A 16958-nucleotide genomic window follows, 5' to 3' on the forward strand; every position below is an offset into this window, starting at 1 on the left:
AGCAAATCACACCCAACTTAGATCCACAGTAGAGACAACTCTGGCCTTTTATACCTCACTCCAAACCCCCGTCAGCTGTCCAGAGTGCATCAACCAATGGTGAGGCATGGAATTCTGTCACCATGGCAGCTGGGGGCCCCAGAGCCCCTGCTAACTCAGGTGCCATAGTCATCTATTTATCAACAATCTGGCCATTATTCCAGTAGGCAATCTCCCATAAGCCCCTGGCTCTCTTTTTTTAGAGCTCTTGTCCTGCACACCTTTCACTGGCAGAGGACAAATTCAGCAGAGGCAGTGGTGAACAGCTACACAAGGTCATATCCACACAGCTGCAGTCCAAGCCACAACTTTTCATTTGCTTTGTTTTAAGGGGGTCTGAAAAGCCTTAAACCCTTAAGGCTCTGATACACTCACAGAAAAGTTCTTCATTCTTCACTCAGAGCTAGAAAGGTCAAAACAACTGAGCAATGGTATACTATTTGCAAACATCTGGACACCACCTACTCTGCTGGGGCCGGCGTTTAGAGGAGCATTTAAATATGAGACACACGTTGACCTGTCAACAGATTACATTTAAAACCAATATGACATTAAAATGTTATGAATTACTACATGCCTCATTATATGAACAGAAGACGTACGAGAACGGTAAAAGAACCTCTTTTAACCACTTTATGATTTTTCTAAAGTAAAATATATGCAGTGGATAATCAGTAATTTGTCATGATTACATTCTGCATTCATGGTGCTAATGCTAAAGCTAACACGCTATACGTGTATATAATATGCACAGATTACCCTCTGTTATTGTATTTTGATTAATTTTGCGGCAAAGATGGGTGTATAAAAGGGTTCATGTTGACTATCTTGACTCAGTGAAGAAATTAACTTGAAAAAGATGTCAAAGTTGGATTCAAAGTAGGTGGAGCACCAGGTCACACCCAACTTTTACATGGACTAATGGCAGTAAGAAGGCGTTTAAGAGCCAGCACGTTTTCCTGAAAGTTCGAGCTAGCAAGCTGTGTCGAATCACCGCAACAAACTAAAAAACACTGGCAGATTTAGTTCGAAATGACATCACACCCATTCCTTCTTCAATTTTGCAACAACTATATTGCCGCCTTTACTGTAGTTACAGATATACTACATTAGCAGTCTCTGCCCAAAGAAAGTTTAAACTTTGCGAATAAGAGAGTTCAGTGGAATCAGCAAAAGTTTGCTTTCATGTGAATGTGCTGGTAAACCAAACCTGAACAAATACTGCACTTATTTAATGACTGAAACAACATCCTTAGGCTAGAAACGTACTTTATGCAAGTATGCGTTCACAGATGCGAGCGCTCTGGTTGAACATACAGAATGTGCATTCTTGCATTACTGTGGCGGTAACAAACCTCAGTGCTCAAGAGGGCGATAGAGTTGCCTTTAACAGTCGGTGCCATTAAACTGTAAATAAATAAATGGGATTTACTTGTTCAGCAATATTCTCTTCAAACTGTTGCTCCGCTGTGACAGTTGATGATTTAAAAGAAAAAACTCACCGTAGAAGTGGACAGTTCACACTAATGTCCGCTATAGCACCCCTTGTGGCAACATAGAGACTGCAGTGCATATTGGCTTTGTGTTACGAATTGCGGTCTGACACATTCTGGAACACAACTGTACGAAATCGAGCTTGCATAGCTAGAAACGTCTGCACTCACTTACTAGCTTATGCTTTGGCCAATTTTATTTCCTTACTATGACATGTTTCCAAGGGAAACAACGTAGAAAAAAAAATGTAGGACAGGATTTGATTTTATCAGATTTTTTTTTTTTTTTTTTAAGTCATGCTTTTTGCCATTTTTTGCCTTTATTAAATAGGTTAGTGGAGAGAGAGACAGGAAATGACTGGGAGAAGAGGAGGATCAGGATCGGGAACAGACCTCGAGCTGGGACTTGAACCCCGGTCATCCAAGATGCCATATGTCAGAGCACTTGCCCACAAGGCTACGGCTCTGATATTTTATCAGAAACGTACTGAATCATGAAAAGTGGGCATTCCATAGCACAGTTTGCTGTCAATTGTGTACTCCCATGCTCAAAAATCAACACCACCCATTGGTTTAAACCTAAGCGGCCTTGGTGATGTCAGCTGAAAAGGCGTTTCAGAAGTGGAGCAAGTTTTTACATTTTGATGAAAGATCACGAAGACAAAATTTGTTCTTTGGAATAACATGCACAATAACACCAGGGGTGTGTAGTAATAAATTATATGGATCCATTTTGATTTAATACTGACTTTAAAATTAGTTTTAATTAGGTTTTATTCATGGAACACAAGCACCAAAACTTTGAGAGAACACTACTCTCCTATTTCACATTTTTGCCCTTGATGTGACATAGACCAGCAGGTGTATATGTAAAAAAACGCTGTAGCTGTCACTAGAAATCTTTCATTGGCCAAAACCCACCTCTGAACTCACTCACCCAAATGACAGATAATTCAATAGCATGACTGTGTCAGCATATATCTGAGTCTCAGACAGCTATTTAAATCAGTCCCCTTTCATTCACGCAACAATGCTTGACCCTCAGGCAATCTGCTTTGACTTACTGACAGTCATGCAACTAAAAATATCCTGCATAGTTTAAAACAGTGCCACTAAATATACCACTGCATGCTGTAAACGAGTGTCCGCAAAACAAACCCTGCAAAGAATTTGGGTATGCGCAGCTACAGAGGAGAAAGCAATACTTTCCAGCGAACAGTTTGAAAGTGTTTAGGAACCCCTGTATGAAAAGATGCTTCTTCCTTCTAGGAAAGATCAGCAAGAATTGTTGACATCAACAACAAAAATAATGTCACATGATACATGTCCTTATCCTTGGATACTTATACTTGCAAGATAATGGAAAATGCAACCCAGGCTACATTGAATACAGGTTACATTATTTATTGTGTTGGGTTGCCACTTGATGTCCAATGTAAAATCTGGGTCCTGAAGCAAAACCAGGTGAGAACCAATAGTTTAAAGTATAATACTCTCAAAAACAACTGATATTGCTACATTAGGAGCACATTTCTCTTACCTAGTGTCCTCACTAAAGGTCAACCGATATATCGGATTTTCCAATTAATGTATTAGATAATTAATATGGTAATAACTAATTGCTGCACTGGAGAACTGCATTGAAGACAAGGTGGAGAAGACGCTAACATTAGTTGTTCGAATCGTTAGAACAATGCTCCAAACTCAAGAATGTAAACTGCTTACCTTTCCTCTTAATTTGCTGTTTTGAATAAAAATAGTCACTTATGAATTCGTGCAGATCTGTTGAGTTTTATCCAGGGTTGAGGGGCGTCCAGTTTGTTCCAGTCAGGTTATAAACATGAGCGCTCTGAAAAGGTTTTGTTGCTAAGTAGACTAATAAGTTAACCATCAGTTGTTAACCAAATTCATGTTAATGGCAACCATATGTGAAAATGTTGCCTGAGTTTTTGCTTTTGCTCAGCCGTTCTATTGCTTCTGCGTTAACTGAAATAAAAATAAAAACTGAAATGATAGGGAAAAAACTGAAAGTAAATTAAAATACATTTTCATAACTCCAAAACTAACTTAAATAAAATTTATTGTAGTTTTAGTTTTTTTATACACAGTAGAGTGAATATGGGCAAAGTGGGACACTTTTGAAAATGTTACATTTTTTTTTTTTTTTTTTCACTTTTAATTTTTTCTTTATGGAAAGCTTAGGATGTCTCCTACCTAAGTAACACTGCTAAAACTGCTTGAAATTTTCATGTCAACCATCTGCTAAAATCAGCTGTTAACTTTAATAGCGCTACATACATGTCTTTCATCGTAGCTGTCATTGTGATAAATCTCAGTCAAATTATTACAGGATGGATAGAAAAAGAATGCAGCATTAACCCCAACAGTGTTTACTAGTATCAGACACAAGCAATCACATTCAATCCCTCAAATCCAACTAATCTGTACCTCTGTCCCAGTTTGCTGTGTACAATTTTGTCTTCAAATCATGATCGCTGTTTTGCGTGTTCTCTCTCAAGGCTTTCTCTTTTGCTCCTTCTCTGTCGCTCACACACAAATATATTAATCCCTCATTTGTGTGTGGAATAACCTAGTCAACCTGTTAACAAACCAACCTGCACTTATCCTTTAATGAGATTACCACACTGCCCGACATGGGCGAGAAACGCAAAGGATTTAACTCTGGCCCCGCCTAAGAAAACATTAATGACCCATCCTACCTTGGCAACTCTTGCCGTCTGTCATATTATCAGACAAACTTTTGCTCTTTTCTAATGTAGGTCTATGGAAGTCACATACATTTGTTTAGGTTTTTTTTCTAACAGCATTTTTCAAAAGTTATCAAAAAATTGCAGTTCCCTATCTATCACTCACTTGACGTTGTGTCGATTTAGTGACACTAAGGGTCACTCTTGGGAGCCCCAAACACCTCTGCTTTTTTTGAAAAAAGGCCAATGAGAATTAGGGAGTGCATGCCACTCCCCCGGACATACGGGTATAAAAGGAGCTGGTATGCAACCACTCATTCAGATTTTCTCTTCGGAGCCGAGCGGTTCTATTCACTGAAGCTGAATTCATCCGCGAGTTCACTCACCTCATCTGCTGGATTCTACGATGCTTTTCAGCGGCTTCTCCCCCTCTGCACCCCTGGAGTGCAGAGAACACCCCTGGGCGCTTCGGCAGAACAACAAAACAGTATATTCTAAAAGAGTATATTTTCTTTCTAAAAGAGTGGCACACACGGAACATCTTTTTAAAGATGCCTTTCCATTTGTGTGTTATTCCTGGTTGCGGTCGTTATCTCTCCGCTTTTGACAGCCACGATCGCTGTCTTACGTGTCTGGGCGCTGCCCACGCGGAGACATTGTTTGTGGATGGGTCTTGTCCTCATTGCGAGAACATGACCATGGCAACGTTACGATCGTGGCTTGCATTCGTAAGAAAGCAAGCCACCCCAGCAGCTCCCCACCTCGGTCCTTCTACCTACGAGTATGAGACCATGCCGGTTTGGGGACATCAATGGGACCACCTCTGCCGGGAATGCCCCCACGGACCTCCCATTCCCCAGCACGCTCGCTTGCCCCGGTCGGGCATTCGGAAGAGACCGCCGGTTCGTCTCAGAGTGAGTTCGACCTCTTGTTCAGAGCCCGGGAAGACGACGAGTTATTGAGTGCAACATCGGAGAGCGGGCTCGTCCAGTCGGACGCAGAGGCTTCGACTGGGCTTCCTCCTTCAGGAATGGTCGCCCAGTCCCAGGCTGATGTGGAAATGATGGACATGCTTTCCCGGGTGGCCGCGAATGTCGGGCTAGAGTGGAACCTTCCACTTTCCCCTGAACCCTCGCGGCTCGATGATTGGTTCCTGGGCTCGGGGCGCCGCCCACGGCCACGTCCCGCCCCGTTCCTTTATTCCTGGAAGTGCATGAGGAGCTGACAAGATTGTGGGAGGCACCTTTTACTGCCCGGTCCCAGTCTTTCAGCTCCCCCGCTCTCACTACCCTCGATGGTGGAGCGGCCAGCGGGTATTCGGTGATCCCCCAGGTGGATTAGGTGCTCGGCGCCCGAAGCTCCCATCCAGGGCCTGTAGGTTTATGTCGTCCCTGACGGCTAAGGCCTACGGTGCCGCTGGACAAGCCGCCTCCGCCCTGCACACCATGGCTCTCCTACAAGTACACCAAGCCAAGGCGCTAAAAGAACTGCACGAGGGTAGTTCTGACCAGGGATTGATGCAGGAACTGCGCTCGGCAACCGACCTCGCTCTCAGGGCAACGAAGGTCATGGCGTGGTTTCTTGGACAGGCAATGTCCACCCTGGTGGTCCAGCAGACTACGGGGACGAGACTCCTCCTCCATCAAGATTGGTTCGCTGCGGTAGACCAGAAGGACGTGTACTTCCATGTCTCGGTCTTACCTCGACACAGACCCTTCCTGCGGTTTGCCTTCGAAGGCCAGGCATACCAGAACAAGGTCCTCTCCCTCGGCCTGTCCTTGTCCCCTTGCATCTTCACGAAGGTCGCAGAGGCAGCCCTTGCTCCGCTAAGGGAAGTGGGCGTCTGCATCCTCAACTATCTCGACGACTGGCTAATCCTAGCTCACTCTCGAGAGTTGCTGTGCTCACACAGGGACCTTGGGCTTCGGGTCAACTGGGAAAAGAGCAAGCTCTCCCCGGTTCAAAGCATCTCTTTTCTCCATTTGGAGATGGACTCAGTCTCGATGACAGCGTGCCTCACGAATGAGCACACGCAGGCGGTGCTGAACTGTCTGAAGGCGTTCAGATGGAGGACAGCGGTTCCACTGAAACATTTTCAGAGGCTCCTGGGGCATATGGCATCCTCACCAGTGGCCACACCGCTCGGGTTGATGCATATGAGACCGCTTCAGCACTGGCTTCAGACTCAAGTCCCGAGATGGGCATGGTGCCACGGGACACATCGCGTGGCCATCACGCGATCTGTCACCACCTCTTCAGTCCTTTGACCGACCCTCCATTTCTATGGGCAGGGGTTCCCCTAGAGCAGGTTTCCAGGCATGTTGTGGTTACAACAGATGCCTCCAAGATGGGCTAGGGCGCCGTATGCAACGGGCACACAGCAGCTGGCTCCTGGACTGGCCCGCGGCTGCGTTGGCACATCAACTGCCTAGAGTTGTTGGCAGTACTGCTTGCCCTGCGGAGGTTCCAGCCGCTGATCCAGGGCAAGCACGTGTTGGTTCGGATGGACAACGTGGTCTACGCTCCCGTTGCATGTCACAACTCGCCCGCCATTGTCTCCTCTGGAGTCAGCAGCGCCTCAAGTCACTACAAGCCACTCACATCCTGGGTGACCTCAACACCGCAGCGGACGCGCTGTCACATCAGGTTACCCTCAGGGGAGAGTGGAGACCCCACCCTCAGGTGGTCCAGCTGATTTGGAGTCAATTCGGTCGAGCACAGGTAGACCTGTTTGCTTCCTGGGAATCCTCCCACTGCCCGCTTTGGTATGCCCTGACCGAGGCACCCCTCAGTACAGATGCGCTGGCACACAGCTGGCCCCCAGGACTATGCAAATACGCATTTCCCCCAGTAAGCCTACTTGCACAGATCCTGTGCAAGGTTAGGGAGGACGAGGAGCAGATCATCCTAGCAGCATCCTACTGGCCCACCCAGAAGTGGTTCTCGGATCTCACGCTCCTCATGACTGCCCCCCCACGGCAAATTCCCCTGAGGAAGGACCTTCTTTCTCAGGGACGGGCACCACCTGGCGCCTGCGACCAGACCTCTGGAATCTCCACATCTGGCCCCTGGACGGGACGCGGAAGACCTAAGTGGCCTACCGCCCACGGTGGTAGACACGATCACTCAGGCTAGGGCTAGGGCGCCTGTATGCCTTGAAGTGGCGTCTGTTCGCTAAGTGGTGTTCTTCCCAACACGAAGACCCCCAGAGATGCGCAGTCGGATCAGTGCTTTCCTTCTTGCAGGAGAGGCTGGAGGGGTGGCTGTCCCCCTCCACCTTGAAGGTGTATGTAGCCGCTATTTCGGCTCATCACGATGCAGTAGATGGTAAGTACTTGTGGAAGCACGACTTGATCATCAGGTTCCTGAGAGGCGCTAGGAGGTTGAATCCCTCCAGACCGTGCCTCGTCCCTTCGTGGGACCTCTCTGTAGTCCTCCAGGGTCTATGGGGAGCTCCGTTTGAGCCCTTGGAGTCAGCTGAGCTTAAGGCACTCTCTTTGAATACTGCCCTCCTGACTGCGCTCACTTCCATCAAAAGGGTAGGGGACCTGCAGGCGTTCTCTGTCAGCGAATCGTGCCTGGAGTTTGGTCTGGGTTACTCTCAGGTGATCCTGAGACCCCGACCAGACTATATGCCCAAGGGTCCCACGACCCCTTTTAGGGATCAGGTGGTGAACCTGCAAGCGTTACCCTAGGAGGAGGCAGACCCAGCCTTGGCATTGCTGTGTCTGGTGTGGGCTTTACACATCTACTTGGATCGTACGCAGAGCTTTAGAAGCTCCGAGCAACTCTTTGTCTGCTTTGGTGGACAGCGGAAAAGAAGCGCTGTCTCCAAACAGAGGATCACCTACTGGGTCATTGACGCCATCGCGATGGCATATCAGGCTCAGGATGTGTCACCCTCTGCGGGGTTACGAGCCTACTCTACCAGGAGTGTGGCGGCCTCCTGGGCCCTGGCCAGTGGCGCCTCTTTGGCAGACATCTACAGAGCAGCAGCCTGGGCAGCACCCAACACCTTTGCGAAGTTTTACAATCTCTGGGTTGAGCTGGTCTCGTCCCGTGTATTGGCAGGCATGAGCAGGTAAGTTCCAGGACAACTGGTCGGGTGTACCGTTTGCGCATAGCGCCTTTCCCCTCCCTTGAGGCGAAGACATGTGCTCTTGACTCCCAGTCGTGTTCACAGACTGTGATCCCTGGATGACTTTCCTCCTTAGCCCTCTGGCAGTTGAGTTTGCGGAGAAACTCGCTGCCGGACCAGTATGTGCACTAATGAGACCCTGTACTGAGGTAGGTGCTCCAAATGTGCTGGTTCCCCGAAGGCGACCCCATGTGATATCTTCCGCAAAATCATTTCCCTGTCGGTAAACTGCATCTTCCTTGGGCAGAGGCCTCTCTGCCCCCGGTTGCCATGCTTTGTAGAAACTCCTCCCCCCTCGGGTAGGACCTACCATGGGACCTCTCCACATGACATACTTCTGACAAGACTCGGTAAGACCATGTGACGTATTCCACTCAAAATAACCCCCCCCCCCCCTTTTGGGTGGGGTGTGGTCTCCGTGGTGTCTTCCCCCTTGGGAGGGACACCCCCCAACACAGACACTTATGGCTCCCAGTCGGTTAACAAATTCCACTCTTTTTTGGGAGAAAAGAGAGGGAAAGAGGCCTCGGCTGGGCTAGCCTGTCCCTATCGTTGGGCAGTCGACTTGTTCCTGTAGGACCGTTCGATGCTCATAAGAGCGTTGGGGGAGGTTACGTGCACTGGCTACGAGGCACACAGCGGTCTGCCCGTCACACACCACCAGTTCACGTAACACAGTTCAGATAGTTGTGGCATTTTGTATAGGGACCCTTAGTGTCACTACATCGACACAACGTCGAGTGAGTGACAGATAGGGAACATCATGGTTACTTTCATAACCTCCGTTCCCTGATGGAGGGAACGAGACATTGTGTTCCTCTTGCCACAACGCTGAACTACCTGCTGAAATGGCCGGGACCTGGTCTTGGCTCCTCAGCACAAAACCTGAATGAGTGGTTGCATACCAGTTCCTTTTATACCCGTATGTCCGGGGGAGTGGCATGCAAATTCCACTCACCAATTCTCATTGGCCTTTTTTCAAAAAAAGCAGAGGTGTTTGGGTCTCCCAAGAGTGACGCCTAGTGTCACTACATTGACACAATGTCTTGTTTCCTCCATCAGGGAACGGAGGTTACGAAAGTAACCATGATGTTTTTAATCACATTGCTGCATAATTAATTTATATAAATTATGCAATGATTGATTAATATCTAAGATAAAGCTCACGTAAAAATAATATCTGATCAACTTTTACCACTTTATGTGAGCACATTCTACTGAAAATCATGCTGTGCACAGAAATCAATTTGTTTTATTATTATTTTATGTGCACCCCATCAACAAAGTAATGAGAAACAACTGGTGGCTTAAAGGAATAGTTCACACAAAAATAATCAGTATATGTATATATATGTTTTAAACCTTAACTTCTCTATTAAGGACCTACATTGTCAATTTCTGTATACATTGGTGTTGATATGCTTTGGGGTTTACACATGAAGGTTTATCCATTTTGTTAGGTTGGGTTTATACCTTGGGTAAAATCACTGCCTATTGTTTTCCTTAGATTTATTTGCATGCATAAACAGTGCGTTTTCGTGTTGGTGGCTAAAATGGACTTTATATGTTAAATACCTTAACAGTGGATCCAGATGACAGACTCGAACTGGTGATTTTGAACGGTGTCGCTCTTAAACCAAGAGTCAGCTCTGAGAGAACACAAGAAAACAACTAAATTAAAATGGTTAGACAGGTATGAGACTTAAATGAGACTGAGCTTTGAGAACATCTTGCCACACCAAGAAATATTTACTCAGAAATATTTTGATGTAAAAACGAGCTTGAGTCTTGAGTGGATGGAGGGTGTTTCAGTGACTTATGTATACTCATAAACTCACATGGTCATTCCTGCTCTTATAAACACTGTGTTCTCTGACTATGTTCAGAATGGAATACTAACATACTGCTTACTGCACAGTATACACTGTATACTGCATACTATTTAAAAAATAATAATATGTAAAACAGTATGCAGTTATGCTACGTTGTTGTCACATAACATCCTTGTTACACGTTTAATTCAGTGAGTGGCGTCTAGTTATCATGTCAGAAATTAACTTTATTAATGGTAATTTTGACTCATATCGCCTTTGTTTAAAAAAAAAAAAAGGACAGTATTTGAAAAGTATAGCCACAAACCCTACTAACCCTATCTGTGTAAAGTTATTTCCAATATTACAACTTTGCTGTCATGACAATGAAACTCTGTAATCATGTTTAATTTAAGTGATTTTATCACACTTATAACATGCGTCTTAAATGCAATGCACTCTAGATTTACATTATTTTCACATTTTGCACATATACGTTAAATGTTTACCATATTCAAATCGCCATCGCAATATTTGTCAAATTAAATCGCAACATGACTTTTTCACCATATCATGCATCCCTACCTCTGACACAACATTCTAACCCCTGGAACAGATATACAAGCATACACTCACTCCCACCCATACGTTTACCTGAAAACGTCTGCATTCGTTTCCCCCCAACTAAGTAAATTGTGCCTTTTCTCCATTAGAACTCGATACTCTTCATTTAAACCTTTCTTTATTATATCAGGTGATCTGGCTTGTTTAAAGTCATAAAACATTCTATAAATTCTCAATTAAAAGCTCTTTGGTTAAAAGAATTGTGCTGATGAAATGAAACAGTGTACGTTGTTCCTAAATAAAGCAGTCTGCACTGTTTACTGTATCTTCCATCACTCCGCAAAAGATTACACAACATGGCAGTTTCCTTATGTGGCTGAGCGAGAGGTAAACACACTTTTACTGCAGGTCTATACCATTAAATATCCTGAAGCTTTCAAGTACACTTCCACTGCCTGCAAGACCTTTCACAGGCAAAAGATGAGTACAGCGCTTCCAAAAAAGGATGGTCTGACACAGCTGTGGCACTAAGACAAATATGGCGTGTTGATGATATTGAGAAGAGACAGAGAGAGAGAGAGAAAGGGAGAGGGGGAAGAATAGTGATTGTATTTTTGCATAGGCATTAAAGACATTGCAAGTACTTTGCATTGTGTGTGTGTGTGTGTGTGTGTGTGTGTGTGTGTGTGTGTGTGTGTGTGTTGTGTGTGTGTGTGTGTGTGTGCGCTAAGGAGAGAGAGAGTGTGGGTGAATTAAGGGTGATATGATTATATTTCAGGGGTCGTAAAAACAATGCGTTCAAAGATTCAACTCAAAGAATGATTTGCTCACTAAGTGATCATCACCATGGCCTGTAAGTTTTACTTTACACAAGAACACTAAAAATGCTCGGATTTGCCTGTGTGCTCTGTGAAGTGTGCTTGCACCCTGTGTTACAAATGCTTATCTTGGTGAGGTTAGTTATGTCTTAAGAGAAAAGACAAGACAAAAAGAAAATCAGATTTATGTCAAAATATTAAATCTATGCTTTCACCTTTTCAGTGTAAACAGCATAATAGACTGGCTGCTGTCTATTATGTCACTGAAATTAGAGGTAGACCGATATATCGGTTTTACCGATTAATCGGTGCCTATAGTTGCTTTTTTAAACTATCGGTTATCTGCAAAAATCAACGGCAATAGTTGTCGATAGTCGTTTTTTATTCCTTAGTGTTTATTCCAGTTTGATGCATATTTTGGTATTTTGATTAGATAATCAGGTGCAGGGGTGTAAAAAGTACTTGATACTTAAATTATACTTAAGTGAAAGTATGGATACTGAGTGAAAATTGTACTCAATTAAAAGTCCAAGTATCTAGCCAAAGACATACATGAGTGTAAGTAAAAAAGTATTCACATTAAATTGTACTTAAGTATTAAAAATTTAAAAAGTTACTTTTTTCCTAGCTAGAATGAAATCAAGAGAGGAGATTGTGTGAGAAAGGATGTTGTTAAATTCGATTGGTTTGTTAAGTCGCCTTTTTAATGTCTCCGACGACTGTCATATTTCTCCCCTAGTGACATTCACAACCTGGTCAAAGTATCATGTTACAATAACTACATTTTTGCTAAATGTTGTACATAACATGGCAATTTCCTGGTGGAATGAACAATACCAATTAAGTAAAAGTCATAAAAAAAATTAAGCTTTGAAAAAAAAATTAAGCTTTGAAAAAAGTTAGTAATGTTATTGGTTTTGTGAATTGTTTTCAGAAGTTTACTCAGATTCCATTATTTATATTTTATTATCATTATTATTGCTGGTTTTATAGTTATTATTATAATTAATAGTTGCCTAACAACAACAATAATAATTCAGCAAATAGGGAGTAGAAATCCATAGATATGATTTAAATATGAATGCAAGTGTAGAAATAAATTATATGTACACATTTAATTACAAAAACCTTTTGTTTATATATATATATATATATATATATATATATATATGCAACGTGAATGATCATTTTTGACTTCATAAATGTCCAATCTGTAAAAGTAGCAGGCGTTTAGAATAAAGATTGGTACAGAAAACGTCAGTGTTTCTTAATAGATTTGAATGAATAAATCACATTCTGTCGGACGGTCACATACGGTCTAGTCGCATAAATATTTTAACGTATCCGAAGCTCAAATCAGATCTGAAATTCCGCCTCTCCAGATGGTCGGAACTCCACACAGCCGCTGTGGGACACTGCATTTATAATGACTGACCTCTGTCTGATGCAGTGAAAAGGTGGCTTCAGTCCAGTAAGATGAAAGAAAATTATCTGCAAAAATGTAATGAGTACTTTCAAGTTTAAATAAAATTGTAAGGAGTAAAAAGTACTATTTTTTCTTTGGAAATATAATTAAGTAAAAGTACAAGTATTCTGTTTAAATTGCACTCGAGTAAAGTACAAATCCCAAAAAATAATACTTAAGTATAATACTTAAGTATTTTTACTCAATTACTTTACACCCCTGATCAGGTGTTTCATATTAAAGTGAGGGGATGCAAAGAAAAAAAACGTGACGATCTGGAAACATGCCCCTTCATAGAATGTGCCCCCCAACTTCATATCTTGTAAATAATCATAGACCACAAAAAATTGGTAAACACTTAAATATAGAGCACTGTAACTGAGCCAAGTCTGTGTCACTTCAAAATAAGAGTCCCGAAATAAGTATGTGTTTTTATTGTGTTTGGATGCACAATAAACTGTATCTGGGATTCTATTCATTTTGGACTCTTGTAGCCTCTATGTCTGTTCCCGTCATAGTAAGGAAAGACTAAGAAAATGTTTTAACATGATAAAAATCCTTTTTAAAAGCTATTGGTTATCAGCCTTTTCCACCACCTTAGTTATCGGCATTGGCGAAATCCACTATCGGTATACCTCTAATTGATATCAAATGATAATGACAAGAAAAAGAGAAAAAATGACTGACTGTTTACTTGAATAATTATTTGGAAAAACTTGACTTAAAACAACATCCAAGTGTTTGGGCATCCCAGTGAAAACTCTTGGTTTCATTATCAGGAAATGGACGTTACAATAAAACATCCAGACAGTGACACTGCCTAGAAAAGGTCATATCCCAAACCTCACAGTGTCACCATGGAGACTTACAAAAAAAAGCCCCAGAAAAGGCCAACAATAAATTTGAAGCTACATGGGAGCAACACTCCCATTGTGATGAGGGACAATTTTGTGGTCAGATAAGAGCAAGACTACTGTAAGTTTTTACTTACATTGTTGTTCCTCACACAAAGCTATCGTACCGCTTTAGATGACTTTGAATACAGAACACAATACATATGGACTAATTTTATTAAGGGAACCACAATAGTTTCTGTAGAATAGATTTGTTTGCAGTTTAAATGCAAATCCCACCAAATAAGCAGACTCATCCATTTCATTTCAGGGTGTAATTTCCAACATGGCTGCCAAATTGAGGAAATGTATGGCTTACACTCCAGTGTGTTCCATCAGCCCACTCACCTTTTCTCATTAAAACATCTGTGAAACACATATGACAGATTTCCAGCCTTTTATCAATTACTAGCATCAAATCTTTCCCTATCTCTAGGCCTGTGACCCAACAGCCCTAGTCAAAAAATGTAGAATACTAAGGAATCCCGTTGAGGTCTTAATTTGGAACAAGTCTTATTGGATCATAATGGGAATTTTCTTAAAGGGAACATAATACAAAACATAATCTAGATCTTTTTAGAATAGTTCCAACAAGGATTATTGTGGATTATTATATCCCAATCAGATAGAATGAATAAATCCCAATCAAAAAATCCAAAAGGAATTTCAGTTTAGCCAGTAGGATCGTAATCTATCCTTTTCATCAGAATTCTGACAATCGGCAGCCTAAGTGTTGCCACCCAATCATGTCACGATATGATATAAATCGTGATACATGCGTCACAATTAAATATACCAAGCTCCATCACAATATCATAATTGGATCATGATTGAAACATGTCTGCGAGAGAAAGAGCGCCTCATAGAAGAGGCTCTGATTGTACTAAGAAATTACGGACTTTTCAAACAAATTTTTTGCGCAAATTTTTGCTGCAATATCTCGCCGCGATCAACATTTTGAATCAAAACAATGGATTCCTAACAAGCCATTCTCACCTGGAGCAAACATTCATGCTGAAACTCTGATCATACTAAGAAATGATAGATTTTAAGGCCTTTGCACACCAAAGGCGAATTTTCGCTGTGATTTCTCACCGCGATCAATATTTTCAGTCGAAACAATGGATTCCTAAGAAGCCATTCTCAACTGGAGCGAACATTCACGCCGAAGCTCTGATCGTACTAAGAAATGATGGACTTTAAGACTTTAAGGCACATTAAAGGCGAATTTTCACCACGATCAACATTTTGAATTGAAACAATGGATTCCTAACAGGCCATTCTCACCTGGAGCGAACATTTACGGCGAATCAAAGAGGAGCCTTTTTTTTACGGTGAGTGTGTCCATTTGTTTTTCTTCGCCTGGCGATGAAATGATCTGACCAATAAATATGAGCCTTGGATCACGTGTCAGGAGCTGTTGCAGTTACCAAAACCAGCGCAATAGGTGGCTTTTGGGTTTTGACCAACATTAAACGCTGAAGGAACTTGAGGAAGAAATCCTGTTCCAGCAGTGAGAATGTATATTTCATTTACATCAAATGCCTTAACTGAAACAAATTGTCTCATATTGGTTCCTTTAACGTAAATTATATTGCTGCATTACTACCTTACATTCAACAACAAACTCTTCATCACAGCACTTTTTTCCTCCATTTACTTTTCTCAATCTGCTCACTAACTAGAGTGATCATTTGCTTGTCATTTTGCAAAACTGTGAAGTAGTTCTTCTCATCTGTGATGGACATAGGGCGGACCAGCTGAAAGGTGCTTTGTGCCACCTACCGTACCTGTGTAAAACTGCTTGCAGAGTAGCGCCACCTAAGGGTGTGAATGTGTTAACGGCGATCGTTCCCAATAAAAGGGAACAGTTACCGTTGTGTCAACCTGCTACAATTAACGGCCAAGCTGTGGAAATGGTAGAAAATTGTAAATATCTTGGAATGTTCTTAGACTGTAACCTAAATTTTCCTACAAATACTGATTTTATTTATAAGAAGGCAATGCAACGCTTATATCTCCTTAGGAAGCTGAATAGCTTTCATGTGAGCAAAGATATTCTGGAAACGGTTTACACTAGTCTGGTGGAGAGCATTATGAGGCATAATATTATATGTTGGTATGGAAACTTAGGGGTCAACAACAAGAATAAATTATATAAATTAATTAAATAAATATAACTCAAACAAGGAGGAAAGCCATGTTGATAGTGAGGGATCCCTTACATCCCATGTACAATGAATCTGAAAAATTGCCCTCAGGACAGGGATATAGAGTGCCTAGAGCCACAAAAAATATTGTTAAGAGGTTATATATACCAACTTCTGTTGTTTTATTGAATATGTAATATGATGATTCTGATGTTTACATGGCTGAAAGGAAGGATATGAGTGTAGTTGTCTTCGTGTGTGGATGTGAATACCTGTCTTTGTTACTGTAAAGTTATTTTTGTATAAAATAGTTTTTTATAGTTTTTTACTTCCATGTGGGGGGCCAGAGACCAATTTCAACATGAGTGGACAATAAAGATTAATTGAATTGAATTCACGTCACTTTGTAAGTGAAAGAGCCATTCATCTGCGAATCACCTCTCATAATCGGGTCGCCTTTAGTGGGCAAAGGCCTTTACAGGTTGCGCTTATTTAGATGACCTGCTTCTTCTTTATAGAAATGTTGGACTTGATATTTTTAAATAGATGAGTAAAAATATAGAGTATTCATACAGAATGTTTGAAAACAATATCTTAGGAAAAAGCAATGTGATATATCGATAAATTATTGTATCGGCACAGCCCTAGGCAACACATTCCTAATGGCATGTCATCACAATGAATATTTTGGGGAAAAAATCCCTATGGGTCTTTATGTTTTTGGGAAAGGTGCAGTTTCACAATGATACTAGCTTGAATATGAAAATGCAAGTGATGCATTGACCTCTGGTGTTTGCCGCATCCATCAACCCATCACAAAAATTGCCTTATAACAAAATCAGAATATATAAGTGCATTCTGCTTTATGTTCGTGCTCCA

The 16958-nt window shown here is 42.2% G+C and overlaps 1 protein-coding gene across 5 annotated transcripts in view; it reads right to left on the reverse strand.

Moving 5' to 3' along the window:
• LOC127437179 (smoothelin-like) overlaps positions 1-16958 on the reverse strand; it is a 120466-nt gene that overhangs the window by 31648 nt on the left and 71860 nt on the right. For all 5 annotated transcript variants that reach the window (XM_051691958.1, XM_051691950.1, XM_051691934.1 and 2 more), the window contains one exon: positions 9954-10027. In XM_051691958.1, the coding sequence (XP_051547918.1) occupies positions 9954-10027 (74 nt within the window). The remainder of the gene's footprint in view (positions 1-9953; positions 10028-16958) is intronic.

Source organism: Myxocyprinus asiaticus, chromosome 4 (genome assembly GCF_019703515.2).
Source record: "Myxocyprinus asiaticus isolate MX2 ecotype Aquarium Trade chromosome 4, UBuf_Myxa_2, whole genome shotgun sequence".
NCBI classification, from domain to species: Eukaryota; Metazoa; Chordata; class Actinopteri; order Cypriniformes; family Catostomidae; genus Myxocyprinus; species Myxocyprinus asiaticus.